This window comes from Haemaphysalis longicornis, unplaced genomic scaffold (assembly GCF_048455015.1).
Source record: "Haemaphysalis longicornis isolate Haplotype H1 unplaced genomic scaffold, Haemaphysalis longicornis Haplotype H1 scaffold_6, whole genome shotgun sequence".
NCBI lineage: Eukaryota > Metazoa > Arthropoda > Arachnida > Ixodida > Ixodidae > Haemaphysalis > Haemaphysalis longicornis.
In genome coordinates this window covers 61,346,522-61,367,059 of record NW_027526407.1, presented here as the reverse complement: position 1 = coordinate 61,367,059, position 20,538 = coordinate 61,346,522, and the positions used below count along the sequence as shown (strand labels likewise).

Below are 20,538 nucleotides of genomic sequence, written 5' to 3'. Positions count from 1 at the left end.
TCTTTGTTTGCGGTACCAAATGCTCGCAAACCATTTCTTGCTCCCCAGCGTCTTGCCCAACCTCAATTCATTTCGTTCTTCCCGCATTCATTCGCACGTCTGCGATGCCGTCATATAGATAGACACCGTGGTGAGTCTGCCACGTAATAAAAAATATTTTCACTCTTTTTGGTTGAGAAATAAAACTTCTTTGCGTACACAGATGGCGATGACGCAAACAAGTCTCTTTAGAAGCGGTACCATTTCCTACTTCGGGGTTGATATTGGAAACATTTACAGCGTTTATGGAAAACGTTTATACATGATCCCCCCCTCCCTCGACCGGGGGAGAGAGTGTCGTCTTCCGGTACTAATAGGGGGACAATGCCTCAAAGCGCCAAGACCGAATTCAGACGATGGCGATGACGTCACGGAGGCTGACAGACCTTGCGCGGGCTCTGTAATAGCTGCCATGTAAATACCGAAAATATGTCACTCCATCTTGTAAATACATCGATTCATCTTCAACTATGGTTCATGTCAACCGCTCTACCGCCACGCAACGTTATATATATATATATATATATATATATATATATATATATATATATATATATATATATATATATATATATATATATATATATATACATAGTAAAAAGGGGCGCAACAAAGAACATAACAAGTTTACCTCGAAAACATAACTTTACATCGACGTTTCGGACGGGGACCGTTCTTTATAAAGGACGGTCCCCGTCCGAAACGTCAATGCAAAGTTATGTTTTCGAAGTACACTTGTTATGTTTTTTTATTGCGCCCCTTTTTACTATTTAACCTTCACTAGCCTAACCGTTTATCGTATATATATATATATATATATATATATATATATATTAACACAGAAATAAGGGTTGGCCGTCAAGAAAACCTGGGAAAGCAAAGGGGAGGTTGTGGTAGGTCATTGAAACAGATAAGGAATTTGGAAATAAAGAAAGCGGAGAAAAAATGCCCGCCAGGTGGGATCCGAACCCACGACCTCGAGAATACCGGTCTGGTGCGATAGCCACTACGCTACCGGCGGGGCGATTTTCCCCCCTGCTTTCTGGGGCATTTATATCTATGTAATTTTTTCCTGTGCTTGTGGGTGGTAGCCAGTGCCACTCTGACTTCTTGGGGTGAAGGGGACCTTCTTTTTAATCCCCGCGCCGTGACTCGAGTGTCTACGACATGTCGAGAGTGGTCAACAAGCGTTGAACCCTCTTAAGCTCCCTATGGCACCAAGACTGCCAGAACAGAGGCCCTCGCTATGCATGTAGCGAATCAGAATAGGAAATGAGGGGCTCGTAGAAATAACACAGAAATAAGGGTTGGCAGTCAAGAAAACCTCGGAAAGCAAAGGGGAGGTTGTGGTAGGTCATTCAAACAGATAAAGAATTTGGAAAGAAAGAAAGAAAGTGGACAAAAAATGCCCGCCAGGTGGGATCCGAACCCACGACCTCCAGAATACCGGTCTGGTGCGATAACCACTACGCTACCGGCGGGGCGATTCCCCCCCCCCACTTTCTGGGGTATTTATATCTATGTAATGTTTTACTGTGCTTGTGGGTGGTAGCCAGTGCCACTCTGACTTCTCGGGGTGAAGGGGACCTTCTTTTTAATCCCCGCGCCGTGACTCGAGTGTCTACGACATGTCGAGAGCGGTCAACCAGCGTTGAACCCTGGTTGACCACCAATATATATATATATATATATATATATATATATATATATATATATATATATATATATATATATATATATATATATACAAGAAAAGAAAACTTTCAACAAGGTAATAGCACGATTCTTGCCAACGTTTGAGCAGAGACTTGCTTTCGTCCTGACGAAAGCAAGTCTCTTTGCTGAAACGTTGGCGACAATCGTGCTTTTACCTTGTTGAAAGTTTTCTTTTCTTGTGTTCTCTACCATCTTCAAAAGTTGAACTGCTCCATATATATATATATATATATATATATATATATATATATATATATATATATATATATATATATATATATATATATATATATATATATATATATATATATATATATATATATATATATATATATATATATATATATATATATATATATATATATTCAGAAAGATAGGTCAGCAGTCTACAACGCCAAAGGAGGCATAGGGGTGTGGTTAGGCTCTTTTTCTTTTTCAGTACGGTTAATTAAGTAGACATTTTTTTTAATACACAGAAGAAAGAAAGAAAAACACGCGCCCAGAGTGGGGACCGAACCCACGCCTTTCGATTACATGTCGAATGCCTTACCAATTCGGCTATCTGGGCGACTGTGTTCTCCTTCACTTTCTGGGCTATTTATATTTACTAGAAGTGTATCTGACGCTTGAGGGTATATATATATATATATATATATATATATATATATATATATAGCAGAACAGAGAGATACGGGACGAGGGACTCGGTAAAGATACATATCAAGGTTGCAGTCGTCATTGCCAGTGCTATTCGGCTTTTTTCGAAATATTTAATAGGGCCGAATGACGTGTTCTTGTCACGTTTCTTTGATTCATTGATAAATAAGCGAAAATATAAGTCGAGAAAGCCGAATAGCACTGGCAATGACGACTGCAACCTTGATATGTATCTTTACCGAGTCCCTCGTCCCGTATAAATACATGCATTACGAGGCACTGGCTCCAGCAGTTCGGATATGCCAATTGCTAACCCCGACCTCCGACCACGTTCTACGTGGCGGCCGCTGGGAAAGAAGACGTTCTACGTCTCCCGCGGTAGTCGAGGGGCGGCGCTAGTTGACCGGCCTCAGAGCTCTTGTAAATATAAACCCCCGCTTTAAAGTCGAGAGAGAAGCCGCTGTGGGGATAGCGTAATGGCGAACGCACCGCACCGGTTATGCGGAGATGTGGGTTCGAGTCCCGCTCCCGGAAAAACGGCGGATTTTTTCTCGACTTGTATTTTCGCTTATTTATCAATGAATCAAAGAAACGTGACAAGAACACGTCATTCGGCCCTATTAAATATTTCGAAAAAAGCCGAATAGCACTGGCAATGACGACTGCAACCGTGATATGTATATATATATATATATATATATATATATATATATATATATATATATATATATATATATATATATATATATATATATATATATATATATATATATATATAGTATAAGTAAAGAGTCGGATACACAGCAAGAACAATAACAAACAATGTTTACTTACGTAGCGGCAATGGGACTTGCCTTCATCAGAGTAAAGTTACATGATTATGGTGTCGCAAACATTGAACACATTTCTTATATAGGTTTGCATAAAACTGTAAGAAGGAATGGAAAATGTTTCGCAAATGGAGAGTGTGCATACAGTCAGGCTACGCCTACGTTACAACATCAACCAACAAACAACAACAAAAAAAAAAAAAAAAAAAGGGGGGGGGGGAGCAAGAGAGAGAAAAAGGGGTTGTGTTAACAATGCAGCGTTCAAGGTTGCACCATGACGGGTCAACGTATGCCGCGCGGGCTGCAAGTTCAGACAATGGGGGAAAATGGTCAACCGCGGTTTGTAAAGAAAGGGAAGAGTATACAGCAAGGTATTCAGTGGCTGGGGAGACTGGTTCTAGGGGAAGCGAAGATGGGTGTGCCCCCAGCGGATGAAGAGAATGGATAGGGGGCACAAAAGAGCATTTCACAGAAGCTAGCAATCGAACAGGAAATAGGTAGGGTCACAAAAGGTTAAACATGAATAGATCACAAAGAGTTAAACATTCTTAAGTGGTGGTGGGAACGAGGCCTCCTTCTCCCGGACAAATGGCATTGTTGAGCCGCATTAAGCTAACAAAGCTGCTGTATTAGGAGAGTTTCTGCGAATTCTGATGGCAAACTCGAGGGTAGGAATAATGAACATAGTTATAAAAATTATGAAGCCGCTAAGTTTATTCGAGGGATAAGCACGTTAGTTTTCCGTAACTTTCATTAATTCCAAGTGTGGCTGACCCAAACTTATAAATGAGATAAGATTCCCGAACCTCGCGGTCGTGGTGCGTTTTGAAGGCGGATTCTAAAATCGTTGCTTTAAGATGATCAAATGCATGCCCGGGACTGTTCACATGTCTTGACAGGGGCAAATAAGGGCAGCTTTTTGCATGAGAGCGGTGATTATTGAACCGTATTCGGAAGGGCGTTTCAGTTTGGCCGATATATTGTTGCCTACAAACAGTGCACTCTAGAAGATATACGACATTAGCGGAGTCACAGTTAAAGTTACCTTTTATATTTACGTAGTAGTCTGAAGCCGTGCTGGTGGCGCGCTGTGTAGTGGTCATGTGTGGGCATACTTTACATCGGGGTTTATTGCAGGGCATGCAGCCAGTAGTTGCCGGTCGGTTGATACGAGAGTTAGTAAGAAAGTCCCCTAAATTCTTATTACGCCGGTAGACAACGCGTGGTGTTTCGGGGAATATGCTTTTTAAGCGGTCACTTTGCATTAGGATATTGTGATGTTTTTTTAGCACGGTTGACACTCTTGGAGCGGAGGATGAGTGGGTTAAAACTAAGTTAGTTTGCGGGTTCCCGTTCGGGGCTTTTTTCTTACAGATTTCGTTACGGTCTAATTGGTTGGCTCGCACAATAGCGTCGTCGATAACTTTTTCCGGGTATTTTTTATTCAGGAGGGAGGTCTTGAGTTCTCGACAGTTTGAGTCAAAGTCGGCTTGGTTTGAGCAGATTCTCCTAAATCGGTGGGCTTGGCTGTAAGGTATTGCTGTCTTGCAGTGTCGGACATGGCTACTTCGGAAGTGCAAATACTGCCGCGTGTCTGTCGGTTTTCTATACAGTTTAGTTTGAAGCCGACCTTGGAAGGTAGTAACGGTGACGTCCAGAAAGTTTACACTGTGTTCCGAATAGGAATGAGCAAGGGAAATACTAGGATGGGCTAGATTAAATGCCTCAATGAAGGTGAGGAGTTCCGCCTCACCGTGTTGCCAGATCATGAATATGTCATCAATATACCTTTTATAGTACATTGGCTTTAAATTTTGGGTGTCAAGAAAGTTTGATTCGAGGTGAGCCATAAAGATATTAGCGTAGTTAGGTCCGATTCGAGTTCCCATTGACGTTCCGCTGACTTGCACGTAATGAACTCCGTCGAACTCAAAATTGTTAAGTTCAAGAATAAGCCTAAGGAATGTTTGGAGAGCAGAAGAATCGATAGGTTTGTCGCACGATGACTGCTCATACGCACTTCCGAAGTAGCCATGTCCGACACTGCAAGACAGCAATACCTTACAGCCAAGCCCACCGATTTAGGAGAATCTGCTCAAACCAAGCCGACTTTGACTCAAACTGTCGAGAACTCAAGACCTCCCTCCTGAATAAAAAATACCCGGAAAAAGTTATCGACGACGCTATTGTGCGAGCCAACCAATTAGACCGTAACGAAATCTGTAAGAAAAAAGCCCCGAACGGGAACCCGCAAACTAACTTAGTTTTAACCCACTCATCCTCCGCTCCAAGAGTGTCAACCGTGCTAAAAAAACATCACAATATCCTAATGCAAAGTGACCGCTTAAAAAGCATATTCCCCGAACCACCACGCGTTGTCTACCGGCGTAATAAGAATTTAGGGGACTTTCTTACTAACTCTCGTATCAACCGACCGGCAACTACTGGCTGCATGCCCTGCAATAAACCCCGATGTAAAGTATGCCCACACATGACCACTACACAGCGCGCCACCAGCACGGCTTCAGACTACTACGTAAATATAAAAGGTAACTTTAACTGTGACTCCGCTAATGTCGTATATCTTCTAGAGTGCACTGTTTGTAGGCAACAATATATCGGCCAAACTGAAACGCCCTTCCGAATACGGTTCAATAATCACCGCTCTCATGCAAAAAGCTGCCCTTATTTGCCCCTGTCAAGACATGTGAACAGTCCCGGGCATGCATTTGATCATCTTAAAGCAACGATTTTAGAATCCGCCTTCAAAACGCACCACGACCGCGAGGTTCGGGAATCTTATCTCATTTATAAGTTTGGGTCAGCCACACTTGGAATTAATGAAAGTTACGGAAAACTAACGTGCTTATCCCTCGAATAAACTTAGCGGCTTCATAATTTTTATAACTATGTTCATTATTCCTACCCTCGAGTTTGCCATCAGAATTCGCAGAAACTCTCCTAATACAGCAGCTTTGTTAGCTTAATGCGGCTCAACAATGCCATTTGTCCGGGAGAAGGAGGCCTCGTTCCCACCACCACTTAAGAATGTTTAACTCTTTGTGATCTATTCATGTTTAACCTTTTGTGACCCTACCTATTTCCTGTTCGATTGCTAGCTTCTGTGAAATGCTCTTTTGTGCCCCCTATCCATTCTCTTCATCCGCTGGGGGCACACCCATCTTCGCTTCCCCTAGAACCAGTCTCCCCAGCCACTGAATACCTTGCTGTATACTCTTCCCTTTCTTTACAAACCGCGGTTGACCATTTTCCCCCATTGTCTGAACTTGCAGCCCGCGCGGCATACGTTGACCCGTCATGGTGCAACCTTGAACGCTGCATTGTTAACACAACCCCTTTTTCTCTCTCTTGCTCCCCCCCCCCCCTTTTTTTTTTTCTTTTGTTGTTGTTTGTTGGTTGATGTTGTAACGTAGGCGTAGCCTGACTGTATGCACACTCTCCATTTGCGAAACATTTTCCATTCCTTCTTACAGTTTTATGCAAACCTATATAAGAAATGTGTTCAATGTTTGCGACACCATAATCATGTAACTTTACTCTGATGAAGGCAAGTCCCATTGCCGCTACGTAAGTAAACATTGTTTGTTATTGTTCTTGCTGTGTATCCGACTCTTTACTTATACTATTTCTGCGCGCTTTGGGAGTTTATCTTTCTCTAGATTTATATATATATATATATATATATATATCAGGGTTGCAGTCGTCATTGCCAGTGCTATTCGGCTTTTTTCGAAATATATAATAGGGCCGAATGACGTGTGCTTGTCACGTTTCTTTGATTCATTGATAAATAAGCGAAAATATAAGTCGAGAAAAAATCCGCCGTTTTCCCGCTCCCGGAAAACGGCGGATTTTTTCTCGACTTATATTTTCGCTTATTTATCAATGAATCAAAGAAACGTGACAAGCACACGTCATTCGGCCCTATTATATATTTCGAAAAAAGCCGAATAGCACTGGCAATGACGACTGCAACCCTGATATGTATCTTTACCGAGTCCCTCGTCCCGTATCTCTATATATATATATATATATATATATAATATATATATATATATAGAGAGAGAGAGAGAGGGAGAGAGAGAGCCGAAGAGAAAGATACGGGACAAGGGACTCGGTAAGGTCACACATCAAGGTTGCAGTCGTCATTGCTAGTGCTATTCGGCTGTTTCCGAAATATTTAATAGTGCCGAATGACGTGTGTTTGTCATGTTTTTTTGATGCAGGGATAAATTAACGAAAATATAAGTCGAGAAAAATCCGCCGTTCTTTCCGTCTTACGTGGCGGCCGCTGGGAAAAAAGACGTTCCACGTCTCCCGCGGTGGTCGAGGGGCGGCACTAGTTGACCGTCCTCAGAGCACTTGCAAATATAAACCCCCCTGTAAATTCGAGAGAGGAGCCGCTGCGGGATATCATAATTGGTCAGTGCACCCCACGCGTTATACGGAGATGTGGGTTCGACTCCCGCTCCAGAAAAAAATGGCGGATTTTTCTCGACCAATATTTTCGCTTATTTATCACTGAATCAATGAAACATGACAAACACACGTCATTCGGCACCAATAAATATTTCAGAACCAGCCGAATAGCACTGGCAATGACGACTGCACCGTTGATATATATATATATTTATATATATATATATATATATATATATATATATATATATATATATATATATATATATATATATATATATATATATATATATATATATATATATATATATATATATATATATATATATATATATATATATATATATATATGTGTGTGTGTGTGTGTGTGTGTGTGTGTGTGTGTGTGTAGATATTGCATGAACAAAGTAAAAGTACGCTCTTCAGAGACTCAACGTTTCGACCTGAGACAGGTCTTCTATCTCAGGTCGAAACATTACAATCAAGTTACTTTTAGTTTGTGCATAATATATATATATATATATATATATATATATATATATATATATATATATATATATCTGTGTGTGTGTGTGTGTGTGTATGTATATTGGAACGTTGAATTAACACAGAAAGTGGAGAAGAAATGCCCGCCGGGTGGAAATCCCACCAGGCGGGCATGTTTTCTACACTTTCTCTCAGTATTTCAAACTTCATCTGTTTCAACTACAATAAATGACCTACCGCATTTTCCTCTTTGCTTTCAGAGTAAATCTTGACTACCAACCCTTATTTCGGTGTATATATCATGTCTTAATGTTATATATAAAGGTAAGTAAAGACACAGACGCACAAGAAAAACATTAAAAATACAGTTTACTGACGTTAAAGGAAGTCCTCTTTCTCAAACGCCAGTAAATGTTTATTTCTTCAATGTTTTTCTCGAGCCTTTACTTGCCTTATTTTCTCGCGCTCTTTGGGAGGTTTTATGTTTCCACACACACTCTCTCTCTCTGTATTGTGGGATATGTGGGGGTCCTCGGGGGCCTTGCCAGCACTCTGGGGTAGGCCCCCACGCTAGCTCCAGGCGTTTCAACCTCGTGGGCTCCCATGCCTATGACAGCCCAGCGAGGTTCGCCGATACGGGAACACAGTAGACAGTAGTGCCGAAGCACAGCCGTTTATTTGGGGAATTCCAAATCAAGCGAGCACAAGGGTCGACGGCGTTCACGAATCACGCCGTCCGGGTCGTGACCGCGAACGGGAGGCAGGCACTCACAGCGCGCGACAAAGTTCCCACCTGAGATACATGTTTCCATCCCCGCCGAACCAGCCCCGACCGGGTCTCCGACGGGACTCTCCTCGTTTCCCGCGCGCACACGTTCTCGCCGCCCACGCCCGCGCGCCTAAGCCTATGCCCGCACTAGGGTACCTCGATTCGCGCCCGCTCCGCTGAGAGTGAGGACAACCGCGTCGTCTGCTAGCGCGACCGCCATTTTCTTGCATCCGCTAGGCAGCTAGGCGCGGAGCGCGCGTTTGCTGCGTGACGCGCCTTGATAGTGCTGGTCTCGCTAACAGTGTGGGCTTGATTTGGCTTTACTTTTGATATACATTCTTTTTCTAGCGTAGATGAACAGAAGAGTAAGGTTTTGGTGAAGGATTCTCTATTTTGAGGTGATAAGCGAAGGTATGGTGAATGCCTTTCTTTTTTTACGATAGGTGATACGGCGGAAAACTTCACGCCGTCGTGTCATACCGGCGCCGTGAACTTGCTGTCGTTGCGTTTATATATAAACATAGCAGAAAGTAGGCGGAGTACACGAAGGAAGGGAACTGCTGCATATTCAAGTGCGAATATCCGGCACGCTTACAGCCACTGAAACTATTATTCGGTACTTACATATATAGGATTGCCTGGCGGCAAAGTGTGTCATGCATGCACTGTGCAATCTGAACGTGATTGACTGATTGGTGAGGTTTAAAGCGCCTACGCTACATAGGTGATGAGGCGCCGTAGTGGAGGGCTACGGATTAATTTTGACCTCCTAGGAATCTTTAACATGCGCCGAAATCTCGAACAAACGGGCGTTTTGTATTTTCGTCTCCATCAGAAAGCGGCCGCCGTGGTCGAGAATCGAACCAGCGTCCTTGGGCTGCAATCTAAACATAAAGGCTTACACGTACGGATGTAGGAAAATCATTTAATACCTTGAAGCAAAAATACACTATGCACAAAGTGATGAACGACATCCTCCACTGCTGATACATAATACATTATGTACAAAATGATACAAACACACTTCACTGCAGTTATAATACAGGTAATGATGATTACGCTCGAATTTTTTCGAACTTGCTCTTTGAGGTTTTGAATTGCGTTCTCAGCATGTGTGTGATGTTCTTGAAGTGCGGTGTATCTTCTTTCCAGGTCTGCCAACTGCTTTTTCAACTCAGCTCAATCCCTTTGTGTCTCACTAGCTGTGAGAGTTTTATTTGTCGAGTTTGGAATTTCGACATTCAAAGCTTCGACACCTGGGCTGTTGAGTTGGAGGTTTTCCGATGACGTCGATCTCTTGTGATACCGTCTCTTGTGATACCGATGGCGTCTCTTGTGAGTTGACTCTGGGAGGATTTCCGCTGTCTGATGATGCGTGAAGTTCTTCAGCGGGGTTGTCCACCTCTTCATTGTTGGATGTGGGCTCAGGCTGCGTTCGGTCTCCGGGTGGCTTTCGCTGCTTTCGACCGATTTTTAAAGTAATGTACGCACTTATACGAAAACACGCAGTGAATGAAATGGTAAATGCCGACCTCTGATTGGGAAAGGCGTTAGCACAGCATTTGGCTTCAGCTCCTTCCATCCATCTGCACGGATTTGTTCAAAACAGGATCCTTCAAAGTGAACGTGCACGATAAATTGTCAATATAGGTGCCTTTTGCTCCCGAGAAATAAGAATAAATGACGTGAAATCAAGCCAATCAAACAAACCGGCGTCCACGCGTATCGGCTCATATCCCCACATGATTCACATAATAGAGGTGTAATTAACATATTTCTTTTCACCTCCATGCCCTACTTTCATGGCATGATAAGCGACAATAAATGTCTTAAATATTATAATTTTTGCGCACAACAAGATTTATAACAGACCTTAAGTTGAGACAACACGGAGAAACACGAGCATAACGCGTCGCATGTAGTTTTACGCTTTGGGATATATCATTCACACTGCCAAAAAATGGGCTTTTGGGGAAGTAAGCGTGATGCGCCGGGGTGACGCTTCGGGACTGAGAAAGGTCGCACACCTTTTTACAACGAGCGCCTTATTTCGTGATACAAAGTGAAATGACTAAAGATGCAAAGCGCCACACGTTTTATATCGGGCCCCCGCTTTAAGAGGCCACGTCCGTTTGTATCGATCAAAATATAAAAAGGCCGCAAAAGCATGATGAAACCTCCAACATAAACACGTAAAACCGTGCGTCTGGTATCGAGAAACAGCCACACAGACAAGCTTACAATAGCCCCAAATAGATTTTGCACTGCTTGGAAGCCGGGTACTTGCACTGCATATGCAGGAGTGCTTCGTCGGCTGCCACTTGTCCCGCTTGATCTTCACCGTCCACAGAAGCCGCCTTTTTGGGTCTCTAGGAAACGAAACATGCTCCAGAGATTTTTATCGCTGCTAGAACACAAGAGAACGCAGCACCCAAACATTCTGCAAAGAGATTTTGTGAAGAGCGCCGCTTTTCGCGCGCCTAGCGCGGGAGTCGGCGGGGGCGGCGGGGGCGGGATGCAAGAAAATGGCGGCGGCGCCTCCCTAGAACCGGTCTTAGCGGCGGCGACCCCTTCAAAGACTGGCGCCACCCTCCGCAGAGCGGGCGCGCATCGAGACACCCTAGCCCGCACGGACCGGTTATGCCATCTCTCGGGGGGCGCCGACGAACCAGCGGAGCGCCGGACCGCATTCAGCGCACAAGTTTTCACCCCCAATATTAGCAGCGCAAAAGAACTTTACGTTACGCTAAATAACTAGAGAGCAATCGCTGTTGAAAGGACTGCAATGAGCGGGAAAGCTGCACATGAATAAGAGTTTGGCAGTCAAGAAAACCTCGGAAAGCAAAGGGGAGGATGCGGTAGGTCATTGAAAGAGATAAAGAATTTTGAAAGAAAGAAAGAAAGGGGAGAAAAAATGCCCACCACGTGGGATCCGAACACACGACCTCCAGAATACCGGTCTGGTGCGATAACCACTACGCTACCGGCGGGGCGATTTTCCCCTCCACTTTCTAGGGTATTTATGTTTAGGTATTTGTTTCCTGTGCTTGGGGGTGGTAGCCAGCGCCACTCGGACTACTCGGGGTAAAGGGCACCTTCTTTTTAACCCCCGGGCCGCGACTCGAGTGTATACGACATGTCCAGAGTGGTCGACCAGGTGTGAACCCTCTTAAGTTTCCTATGTCACCAAGACTGCCAGAACAGAGGCCCTCGCTATGCATGTAGCGAGTCAGAATAGGAAATGAGGGGCTCGTTGAAAATAACACAAAAAGAAGAGTATGGCAGTCAAGAAAACCTCGGAAAGCAAAGGGGAGGTTCTGGTAGGTCATTGAAAGAGATAAAGAATTTGAAAAGAAAGATAGAAAGGGTAGAAAAAATGCCCAAATGCCACCAGGTGGGATCCGAACCCACGACCTCCAGAATACCTGTTTGGTGCGATAACGACTACGCTACCGGCGGGGCTATTTTTTCCCCTCCACTTTCTAGGGTATTTATGTTTAGGTATTTGTTTCCTGTGCTTGGGGGTGGTAGCCAGCGCCACTCGGACTACTCGGGGTGAAGGGCACCTTCTTTTTAACCCCCGGGCCGTGACTCGAGTGTCTACGACATGTCCAGAGTGGTCGACCAGCGTTAAACCCTCTTAAGCTTCCTATGTCACCAAGACTGCCAGAACAGAGGCCCTCGCTATGCATGTAGCGAACCAGAATAGGAAATGAGGGCCTCGTTGAAAATAACCAAGAAATAAGAGTTTGGCAGTCAAGAAAACCTCGGAAAGCAAAGGGGAGGATGTGGTAGGTCATTGAGAGATAAAGAATTTGGAAAGAAAGAAAGTGGAGAAAACATGGTATTCTGAAGACCGGTATTCTGGAGAAAAGACCGGTATTCTGGAGGTCGTAGGTTCGGATCCCACCTGGCGGGCATTTTTTCTCCGCTTTCTTTCTTTATTTCCAAATTCTTTATCTCTTTCAATGACCTACCACATCCTTCCCTTTGCTTTGCGAGGTTTTCTTGACTGCCAAACTCTTATTTGTGTGTTATATATATATATATATATATATATTTTAAGAAGTTTCTCAATTCTTCATTGCAGCCCCATTGAAACCCATGTTCTTGTGATTTCTTTCCCATGTGACGAAGGCGTTGAGACGGATAACGCTCATGTAACGAATTTTATACGCAGATGAGCTAGTTTCTTGCATTTTTTTGTCTACGTGGTTTGCGTGCGTGTCTGTGTGGGTGTTGGAAGGGGGGGGGGGTATTTTGGTTGTTCTAACGCAGTTTCAAGTGGCCGTAGTTGTCTACGCAGTCGCCGAAAAGGACACGTTTTTTGCTTCGCGCTTTCCGCAGGAACACGAGGAAAACTGCTCCTCGAAAGAGGTAAACTGTCATATGTGCGAGAAAGTTATAACTGCGAAGAATTACGACGAGCACATGGAGACGCACTACCGAGCAGACCAGACGAGGTGCGAAGGAGCTGCGGTGAGTGATTGCTCGGCCATCGCCGCCTGTTAAAAAATGCCTTTTGCGTCCGCCGCTTTCCGATGGGAGTGGTACAGACGCTGGCAACAACGCATTGCGAGAGTCCAGCTTGGTTTAGATAGAGCGCAGTCTTTGCTTTGTCAGGGATTCGCGCTCAAAAAGCATTCCAGAACCCCGAGGTTGAATTCTCATCCAGTGAGTACGTTTTTCGGTTCTGTCACACTATATTTATCCTATAGTCCCCCTCGGGAACTGTAGGAGTCATTGGTATTCTTCAGGCGTCGCACAGCGGCTTTCCTGCTTTATAGCCCGCTCAATGCTTTGCTGTAAATAACTCAGCTTTGTGTAATTGTTACAGTTCTACTCTGTCTCTTTCGTGCCGCAGCTATCACAAATAGCGCTCTTCGATGTACATTCTTAGACTCACAGTGAACAAATAAATTGTTCTCCGACAGTCCCCAGTCAATCCACAATGACAATCAGAGAACCCGTAGTTCTCATTGCAGTCTTAAACGGCGTTAGTCCTAAGATACCCTCGAAAGGAGTCTCAAACCAGACGAGCTGGTTCCCAGAAAGGAAGCCCCCGTAGTGCACCTGCGTAGTGCACTTGTGGTGAAGGGAGGGGGCGTGACGCAGTCGACTTAGCGCCGGTGGTTGTGGTTCAGAGCCGTTAAGCCGGACGAAGGGCTACCACACCGGCAACGGTCTAATTAGTGTTCCATCATGGCCGCCATGGAAGCAGTCGTAGTTGAGGTCATGCAACCGGACCAACCGCTCCACTCACTGACTAGCCACTCACTGTTAATTATTGATAGTTACGCTGGCTAGTCAGTGAGCGGAAGCGGTTGGTCCGGTTGGGTAAAATAAAGACAGACTGATCACTTGCAGTTGCGAAATGATACCAGCGAGGAGTGTTGTACTGGATGGGAGCCGTCCATCTTGATTTTACCCAACCAGCCAAACCGCTTCCGCTCACTAACTAGCCAGCGTCGCTATCAATAATTAAAATTGACTCTGGTTAGTCAGTGAGCGGAAGCGGTCGAGCCGATTGGGTGAAACCAGCTATAACTGCTCCCATGGCGGCCATGATGTAACACTAATTATACGTTTGCCCACCACGCCTGCGTAGTTGCGGAGCACGCTGTCACCATCGCAGCACCAGTGCGCGGGCGAAAGAGTGGATGCTCGCACTACGCAAAAGTACGACGCCAGCTCGCGCGTGGCGAATGGCGAGCGTCTCGGTGTATTGGACATGGCCATAGCGCTTTTAAAGCAAAGCTTCAGTCGAGCTGAGTCTTGCCATCGCCAGAAATTTGACCTTCATTTGGCCGCAGCAGCACCATTGCCTGGGCAACGCATCTCCTGACTTGCCACCCCGAGCTCCGTCGGCCTGGAGCATGCGCTCTCCGCAGTTGGGTCGCCGCCTGTCCACGTGACTCGCCTTGCACCTGGCTAAAGGCAGCGCCGCGCTTGTTTAGTCAGTGCGAGCTTGACCATGGATGAGAGCAAGATCGGGCTGTCTTCTCTGAGCGTTGCTGGGGGAGCGGGATGTTCTGAGCATGTGGCGTCTGACCACCCCGCGGATATCACACGGCGAGGTGCTTCACTGGAGAGGGTCCGGAATGACAAGCGCGGAACGCTCGCGTCATAAACTGAGGAACAGCGAGACGTACGGCTCGAAAAACGCCGGAAGCGAGACGGCAGCAGTAGAAAAACGCAAGCTTTGAACGAATCTGCGACAGCCCCAATGTCCGTGTGTCTAACGATGCTTGTCTTCCCAAGACTAATCAGTCATGTCTAGCCACCGACCTAGGCACAGCCCTCATACCTCGCTTAACGATGAGTGTACACCTAAGTCTAAACATTGCAGATTAATCACTAGCTCACCAAGTAAACCCACGCTTAACCAGCCTAAACCAAGGTTACGCTTTGCATATTCAGGGCTAGCTGAGATAAACCGCCGCCATTTTGTATACCAATATGTACTAAAGGGAAATCTGTCGCTGCAATCGCGTGCTGTCACGGTCACAGCCTTACAAGGTAGCAACGTCCCTCTCTTGCTTGTCTTGGCCAGCCACATGGCTACTTTTGTCTTTCGAAGCCCAAATAAACATAAAAGGGCAACATTTCGTCTTGCTCGTGTTCACGCAAATAATTCCTGACAAATACCTTTTTCGGATCTCTAGAGTTTTTTTGATAAACAACTTCATGAATTCCTATTAAATTGTTTTTTTTTTTTTTTTGCAGCAAGACAATTTTTCAGCCTGTTCATGAGTCATTCCAAGAACAAATGTGAAGTTCCCACTAAGCACATGCCGGCCCACCCACTGAAGCGTGGGTGGCGCCGGGAAGTCTTTAGGGCGACCAACACGACGCCAACCCGCCCGCTGAATGGCCGGGTTGGGTCGGGAAGTCGACAAGGCCACCGCGCATCTGCCCGGCATGTGGCTGGCCACGGAAGGCGCGCCTTCGCTGGTCGTTCTTTATAGTGTGGAAGGGCAAATAATTGAACTGTATAGTTAAAAACTTATGTCGGCTCAACGGACCATGGAACGAATAATGTTAAGTGGAACACTCCGGGACGGCAAACGAGCTACCTGGATAGGGGAACAAATTCGAGTAGAAGATATCATAGCTCAAATAAAGAAATAGAAATGGACGTGGGCTGGCCATGTAGTGAGACGAAGTGATAACAGGTGGACAACTGGAGTTACATAATGGATACCAAGGCATGTGTCTAGAAGGGAAAGGCCATTAACACGATCGAGGGGTGAAATAGGAAAATTTGTTGGCCAACAGTGGACTCGAGCGGCGCAGGACAGGAGCTGTTGGAAATCAGTTGGAGAGGCCTTCGCCATGAAGTGGGCCTGGGTAGGTTGATGATGATGAATAAGTGCTTACGTGACCTCAGGATTTTCTTCCTTTCGTAGTTATGGTCTGCGAGAGGCGAGTGCTATTGGAAGTCACCGATGAATATTTGAAGTCATATTAATGCCTGTGCTACACGGCCTTTGAAAGGCCGTCCGGAGGCAATTGATTCAATTGTCTATCGAGTGCTCTATCATAAATACATAGGCCGCAGTTGTGGTCCAGAGTTCAATTATCAATTGAAAGTCGCCGTGTAGCACATGAATAAAATGTTGCCTTGGTTGGCCTTGCGCCATTAAACACCAACCATCATCATCATTTCACCAATTAGGGTAATAGAGTGGATACCGAGAGACGCTTCTAAGAGAAGGAAAAGGCCCTTAGATGAATGCAGGGATGAAAAAGGAAAATTCGGAGGCAAAGGACAGCACAGGTTAGGAGCGGTCGGAAGCCAATGGGGAAGGGCTTTGTCCTGCAGTGGACCTAAATAGGCTGATGATGGTGACATCGGCGTTTTACTTCGAGCACCGGGGGCCGGCCGCATAGTGCAGGGGCATAGGCCCCAGCCTGACGCACTAATTGTGAGTTACCAAACAGGCCCTTTTTTTAAACTTCATTCTCTTAGGCAAACTCTGTGTAATTCAGGAGGATGAAGAGCTCCTGCCTTATGGGCAAGGACTAGGCTATCAAATCTGAGCAACAAAGTCGTAGCTAAAGCCGGCGCCGTAAATGTGTTTCCTTGCAGTAAACCCTTGCAGGAGTAACCCTTGCAGGGTTGTACTCGACGTAGTTTCCACTCCCACTGTCGTGTTGTTGCTTCAAAACAATTTGGGCGTGCAATTATACATGACCACCGGGAGTTTGAACCAGGGTTTCTTCTGTGAGCAGAATGAAGGAATGAATGAAGTGTACACATCACATTTATTTCGTTTTCAGGTGCAGGAGGCTGTCAATGGTGCCCCGCAATCGAGGGAGGACGCCAAAAAATATATTGAGAATATTTTGAGGCACAAAAAGGTGAGTTCAGTACAGCCTATGTATAAGTACCCGTACGACTATTTGCATTCGCCAGAATTTTATAGCCGAGCCCTTAAAATTAATGGATCAAAATGTGTGCCTGAAACCCTTGAATAGCGATATACGTTGAATGCAAACGACAGTGTCGGGAAAAGTCCGTGCTCTGCACGCTTTATGTATCGCTGCTCGGAACTGCTGGCCGTAGTATTGATGCAGAATGTTGTACAGTTTCGCAGCATTGTTTTCAGCAACGCTGCACCTAAACCGCAATAACGATTAAATAATTTTATTTTGTAGCAATTAGGTGACAACCCCTCAATGTCGGTTGAAGACACAGAAAAGCTCATTGCAGAACTTCAGGAAAGACAAAAGGTGAGCTGTACAGGTTACATGATTGTTTATGCCCATGCTTCCCACTTTAACTTCGTAGGATCCAAGCATAGTTTGTTCATGTACTGCGAAAATGTGAGCGTTGAAAAGATTGCATCAGGAAGTTTAGTTATTGTGCATAAAAAACTACGTTTTGGCGCCTAACGGTTCTAGAAAATTCAAAATATTTTGTACCAAAGCGCAGTTACGACTCCGTTTGCACGTTTTTACGTCATGGCTGGTTCAATTTTGGCCACTCGGCCAGTTGACACAGCCCCGCCAAGTAATGGCCAACAATATATGCAGCCATAAAAGCCCCCACGCAGAACTGTGCTTTCGAATATCAGTGCGCGCATGAACACCTTCACGGATAGTGACATCGAGAAGATCAGAAGAGCGAGAAGAAAAAGTACTTGTGTTGTGTTGTCCAGGAAGCGCGGGATCCACCCAAAATCAGACATCACTCGTAATGGCGTTTCAATTCGTATCAGAAAGGAACACAAGCTTTTAGGTGTAGTGTCGGATGAAAAACTTAAATTTATCCCTCACATTAAAGTGAAACATAACTGCCCCAAAGCTATGAGCATTATCAAAATCCTGTCACACCAGTCCCATGGAACGGACAAGCAACTCTGTTACGTATCTTTACCAGCATCTTAGGGTCTCGACTGGACTATGGCAGCGTGGTATATGGGTCTGCAACAAAAATGGCTCTAAAAATGCTCGACCCAGTGCTGCATATGGGGCTTCGCCTTCCTTTGGGTGCATTCCGCACTATCCCAATCCAGAGTATCTATGTCGAGTGTGATAAATGCTCTGTACATCACCAGAGAATATACAGGAACTTGTACGCATAAAAAAATGTATGTGAGTAATCAGCATTTTAATTCCATCATTAATGAGAAATCCTCACTACAACGTTTTTAAGTCGTCCATTCATTTCTCACTTGAGGTGAGAGAGGAAAGTTCTGAACTGAAGGTCACCTTTCGGACATACACAAGACACCCATCACTAAACTTATACGGCAATGGCATCTCCGCCCCTTTTCGTGCGACCTGCCTTTTACACAACTTTACACCAAAAATTGCGGTTCTGCAGCATTTCAGTTTTCTGCAGCACAAGTGCCGGTGCGCAGAATTTTACAGCGACGCATCAAAGATTGCTACCGCTCCGTCTTGTGCTGCTCACGGAGAAATTTTTCGTATCAGTAAAAAGATCAACGTCCATAACAGCATTTTCACGCCGGAAGCATAAAGCATCATTATTGTTTTATATCACATTGTCCAAAATCAAATTCTTAAGTCCATCTTGTACACGGACTGGTTTAGCGTTGTGCTTGCACTACCATCTACAAAACGATCCAGAAACTATGCAGTTAGTCTAGCTTTTAAGACTATAACCGGATATACCTCAAACCTACGAATATGTTTATACTGGGATCCAGGCTTCTCTGGTATTGTCGGGAATGAGGACGCGGACGAACCGGCTGCTGGTGCTGCACTTGAAAACACAGTTGACATAACAACGCTACCATACACTGACGCCAAGCCACACATTATACAACAACTTCTTAAAAATTGGCAAGCAGACTGGAGTAAACAGACAACACACTACACCTAATTAAAGCACACTTGGTACCATACACTACCAACGCACACAACACATACACAGAAGTAGCCTTTAATAGGCTATGGGTGGGCCACACACATCTGACACTCATACCTGCTCACTGGACCATTTACATCCTTGTGTAAGGTGTGGGGAAGGCCTATCTGTCGTCCACATCCTGATGACGTGCAATGCACTCGACACAACACGCAAGAAACAGTTTACTTATCTCTATGGACAACAAATTCCACACCACCCATCGTTATTTTTGGGTGATGATGCCATGGTTTCTGTCAAAAGTGTTTTTAAGCATTTCTCAGATGCTAACTTTTAAACCTACTTCCTAAACCTACTTTAAACCTAAGCGTGGTAAGTTTGGAAGTCGACAAAATTACTAACTGGCACCCCTGCTTTTGCACCTCTTGATTGAGGTAAGCTCGTCTTTAAATCTAGCCACTTCCATTGTCCGAATCAAGATAAAAGTCTATGAATTCGCCGTAACGTTACGCGACGTATAGTTCACGCTGAAATGACCTGCATTTTAGTATACTTCGTTTTATCAGAGACTCGTAACTGCCGTTTTTTTCTACAGTGCCGAGCCAATATAATGACGGCCCGATTTTGGCTGTGGCCTCAAGTACGCCAAAGGGCCTCTGTTTCCCCAAATAAGGGCACTAAGCTAGTAGTTCCACGTCCAACCCAGTCATTCTTGATGCCAAAAAGTTTCCACCACACAGTTTCAGTGAGTTATGAGGTACCAATTCTTTCGCATAAGGCAGAATTGAAACTGTCTTTATGGTTTCTTCAAACGCAGGGAAGTGAATTTGTTGAATTGTTATTTGTAGCTGCATTTTGAAGGTTATTCAATTTGATCATCATTTGAGCATTGTTCAAAAGTGCCCTGTACACCTGGGCGAAAACCACATGCACACACCAACAACCACGACGACGCCACGCAGGTATTCAAAGTTTTAGCATAGCGGGAAGTGTACGCTACTCTAGCGGTGGCGGGTACCCGGACTTGATTATCATTTGCATATCCTTCAAAAGTTCCTCTGTACATCCGGGCGAAAACCCCATGCACACACCAACAACCAGGATGACGCCACACAGGTAATAAACGTTTTACCATAGCGGGTGGCGTACGCTACGCTAACGGTGGCGGGTACCTGGAACCGACTGTGCCTGCGAGTACTCCCTCCGGACGCGTTCCGACCATGCCGGAACAAATGCGCACACGCACATTCGTTCGGGTCCCC

General features: G+C 45.0%; 1 protein-coding gene across 5 annotated transcripts in view; it reads left to right on the top strand.

Moving 5' to 3' along the window:
• The window catches only part of LOC144142793 (uncharacterized), a 67,227-nt gene that overhangs the window by 30,810 nt on the left and 15,879 nt on the right, over positions 1–20,538 (top strand). For all 5 annotated transcript variants that reach the window (XM_077674523.1, XM_077674522.1, XM_077674524.1 and 2 more), the window contains 3 exons: positions 13,285–13,416; positions 17,221–17,301; positions 17,599–17,673. In XM_077674523.1, the coding sequence (XP_077530649.1) occupies positions 13,285–13,416; positions 17,221–17,301; positions 17,599–17,673 (288 nt within the window). The remainder of the gene's footprint in view (positions 1–13,284; positions 13,417–17,220; positions 17,302–17,598; positions 17,674–20,538) is intronic.